The 4,322-nt window shown below is 43.4% G+C and overlaps 1 protein-coding gene across 1 annotated transcript; it reads left to right on the plus strand.

Moving 5' to 3' along the window:
- The first annotated feature begins 854 nt into the window (after positions 1-854).
- On the plus strand, positions 855-3,640 carry LOC121390627 (neuropeptide Y receptor type 1-like). Its single transcript, XM_041522492.1, has 2 exons — positions 855-1,105; positions 1,595-3,640. Exons 1-2 carry the CDS (start codon positions 880-882, stop codon positions 2,491-2,493), a joined length of 1,125 nt encoding a protein of 374 aa, XP_041378426.1. The 5' UTR covers positions 855-879; the 3' UTR covers positions 2,494-3,640.
- Positions 3,641-4,322: the final 682 nt, after the last annotated feature.

A 4,322-nucleotide genomic window follows, 5' to 3' on the forward strand; every position in this document is an offset into this window, starting at 1 on the left:
GATGATGATGATGATGATGATGATGATTATAATCATCAAAAAACAACAGCAGACATATTCACGTCAGCAAATTGCCTTGATTGCCACCATAATCATGGGAGTACGGGCTCCCATTAGTGTAGGGGCGGGGGTGGTTGGGTGGGGGTTGGGGGTGAGGGGGCAGGCTGATATTTGCCCGAAAATTAATCGAAAATGTCCGAATCTGGATAACAACATATTTTTATTCATGTTAGCATTACTGTGAAGTTACACCTAATAATGTGGGTTCAGTTATGGAAATCCGAAGTAAAAGTAAAACATTTCCAGGCAAGCTCATTTTGCCCAAATATCTTTATATTTTTTTCCTGAATTTGAAGATGTCCTCCAGCTCTGGGGGGAGGGGGGATAGCTGACCCCCCTCCCCCCCAACACCCCCACCCCCGCCCCTGTCTCGTACGCTTATGATAATTATCAGCAGCAGCAACAGGAGCAATGACATTTCCTTCTTCTTCCTTCTTATACAAACATTCCTGTCCTTTCGTTCTCAGAGGTAGCAGTCTTAACGCCTCAATAATTGCGGTTCAGGGAGTTGCCTCCCCTATGTTATATGAATCAATGACGTCTGTCTCGGCGAAAATGTGTGCACGTGTAGGTGTAAGGCCACTACACCCTCTTCTCTCTCACTAACCACTAACAACTAACAACTAACCCATTGTTGTGGACAGCCCAGATAGTTGAGGTGTGTGCCCAGGGCAGCGTGCTTGAACCTTAATTGAAGGTTGAAATGAAATGATTGAAAAATATGTAAAATGGTTGGTCAATAGGTATCAATTTTTTTTATCAATTCTATTTACTTTTCTTTCACCAGCAGACTCTACATCTACAAAACCCCGCCAGACAATGTCTGGGGACGATGAAAACGAAACCGGTGTCGGACAACACCGGAACATCAACCTTGAAATCGAATACGACCATGAGGACAGCGACAACATCCCCTTCACCATCGTCTACTGCATTTTCATCCTGCTCATCATCATCGGCAACAGCATGATTCTCACTGTGATCATCTGGAGGAGAGAACTGAAAACGCCGAGAATCGTGTACATCGTGTCCCTCATCACATCAGGTAAAACAAAATTGTTTCTGTTTAGCGACACCACTGGAGTACTTTGAGTAATTAATCACCAGCTATTGGATGTAAAACATTTGGAAATTCCTACTCGTAGTCATGAGAGGAAACCCGCTAAATTTGTGTTCTAATACAGTAAGGGATCTGACAGACAGACAGACAGACGCACATAGGCCTACATGCAACCAAACAGACAAACAAAAAGAAAGAAAAAAAAATGAACGAAGAAAAGAAAGAAAGATAGATAAGCAGATAAATAAATAGATAGATAGATAGATAGATAGATAGATAAATAGATAGATAGATAGGTATATAAATAGATAGATAGATAGATAGATAGATAGATAGATAGATAGATAGATATAATGAATAAATGAAACAAGAATGAAGAAAGAGTAAGAAAGAAATACAGAGAGACAGAAAGAAAGACCTATATTAATCGTCTTGCATTAGTACAGTCAGTAAAACATTTATTTGAACTTTCAGATATGATGGTGGCTTCCATCGTCATCCCTCTCGCCATCTTAACGCAGTATAAACTATTCCTGGGATCGTCCGTCGTCTGCAAGATTACCATGTTTCTCAAATACGTCACCGTAACCGCCAACCTGTACTGCATCGTCGCCATAGCAACGGACCGTCACCAAGTCATCATGAGCATCTTCAAGTCGAGACCGCAGAAATCGCGATCGGCTCTGTTCGTGTTCTTCGTCTGGATGTTTGCGGCTCTTTACAGTCTTCGGCCGGGCTTCACGTATGGCCTGACGCACCACGAGGACAAGGTCATACGCCAGCACATGCACATGAACCACTCCCTGGACAGTGTGGAACACGAACACATGCGGAACGAGACGGACTTCTTGACGCACACGACGTGCGGGCTGGAATTCGAGCGGTTCCGCCACCTCTTCATCATCCTCGACTTCCTCATCATCTGTCTGCTCCCGCTCTTCATCATCAGCGTCCTGTACATCCGGGTGATCGCGTGGCTCGTGCGGCAGAGGAAGAGGAACTGCGCAGTCTCGAGGACGAAGAACCAGAACGTGAAACTCATCCAGATGGTCCTGGTGATTGTGGTCACCTACACCGTCTGCCAGCTGCCCTCACACGTCTTCCAGATGTACGTCTACTTCGGGCCCGGCGTCGACAACGACGCAGAGTTCATCTACGACGTCCTCACCATCTTCACCTACTTGAACAGCGTCCTCAACGTCTGCATCTACTCCCTGTTCGACACTAGGATTTACCGTTTCGTCAAGATGGCCTTCTGCTGTGATCGCACGGTCTCCGTTCAGGACATTGCCAGCATCTCACAGACTCCCACGTCACCGCGTAGTGGCCGCTCTGCTGCGAACGGAAGGACGCCTCCAAATTCTTACTTGTGAAAATAAAATATTTTTAGACTGGGAACCATAGTATAAAATGTGTTTAGGGCGCTTGCAGGAAGCGTAAAGGCTCATGTAGAACTGGTGTGGTTTGATTGTTCCGTCTGATGAGTCTGTAGCTTGCGTTTTGGGCATATACACCCATATACGATTATTTCATTGCGGCTGGCCGCATACGTTTTGCAGACGCATGTATCGCACGCATCCGGTCTAAACGCTCTCAGTGAAACATGTATTTCGATTGTTTATAGCTGACTCGCTCGCTCCTGTGGCATCCAGGGCCAATATTTTCGAAGCTATCTTAGCCTACGAAATCGTAAAATCATCGTAAGCTATGACGTCACTATGGCGTGTGCTGTAGTGACGTCACAACCTACGACGGTTTTACGATTTCGTAACGCTAAGATGGCTTCGAAAATATGGGCCCTGTATCGTTTCGCGTCTTTCATTCTGGAATTATTTAATATTGTGACGTAGTATCGATGTTGAGAGGACCTAATAGTTACGTTTGAGATATTGGCAGTTGGAGATAAACCAAACAGTTCTTGAAAATTGTTAATGTTTAAATTACCAAATGTTTGACATCCAGTAGCCCAGGTTTAATAATTCAATGTGTTCTAGTGGTGTCGGTAAACAAAACAAACGTTTTTGTTATAGTTTTGACTTTGACATATCCAATGTTCTGTGATTACATAGGTCGAGATAACTGTTTTAGTGTGTGTGTGTGTGTGTGTGTGTGTGTGCGTGCGCGCGCGCGTGTGTGTGTGTTTGTGCGTGCGTGTTTGTGTGTATGAGTGCGTGTTTGTAACCATATGTATTGTAAATACAGGATTGATTTGACAAAATGTGTTTCTTTGTTCTTTCGTATCAACTAATAAATGGAAGGAAGGAAGGGAGGTAATGTTTTATTTAACGACGCACTCAACACATTTTATTTACGGTTATATGACGTCGGACATATGGCCCAATACATGGTTGCACTGTTCGCAGTTTATTTCAGGCAGAGATTAAACGCCCGCAGTAATCAACATGCTGATCTTCTCAGTTCCTGTGCACTACGACTGGTATATCAATGTCATGGTATGTGCTGCCATGTATGTATGATAGTGCATATAAAAGATCGAACCACCTATGTGGATCCATTCAATTGTTGTTGTTTTGTGCTTCCTTGCCTGTGGGAAAATGCATGTAATAGATCCCTTGCTGCATTAGGAAACATGTAGCAGGTTTCCTCTGATGACTACCAATTACTTGCCATCCAATAACCGATGATTAATTAATCAATGTGCTCTAGAGGTGTCGTTAAAGAAAACAAACTTTACCTCTTCTCATTCTCTGTATTTAAAAAATTGGTTTATGTTTTAAGTTGGACACGTAATGCCTTCGTTAGATAGGCATTTCTCGGGATGGTTGTAGTTAGATAGGCATTTCTCGGGATGGTTGTAGGTAGATAGGCATTTCTCGGGATGGTTGTAGTTAGATAGGCATTTCTCGGGATGGTTGTAGTTAGATAGGCATTTCTCGGGATGGTTGTAGTTAGATAGCCATTTCTCGGGATGGTTGTAGTTAGATAGGCATTTCTCTTGATGGTTGTAGTTAGATAGGCATTTCTCGAGATAGTTGTAGTTAGGTAGCATTTCTGGGGATGGTTGCAGTTAGATAGGCATTTCTCGGGATGGTTGTAGTTAGATAGGCATTTTTCGGGATAGTTGTAGTTAGATAGGCATTTCTCGGGATGGTTGTAGTTAGATAGGCATTTCTCGGGTTGGTTGTAGTTGGTTGTTGTAGTTAGATAGGCATGGTTGTTTTCGGGATGGATGGTTGTAGTT

The sequence above is a fragment of the Gigantopelta aegis genome, chromosome 15, assembly GCF_016097555.1.
Source record: "Gigantopelta aegis isolate Gae_Host chromosome 15, Gae_host_genome, whole genome shotgun sequence".
NCBI lineage: Eukaryota > Metazoa > Mollusca > Gastropoda > Neomphalida > Peltospiridae > Gigantopelta > Gigantopelta aegis.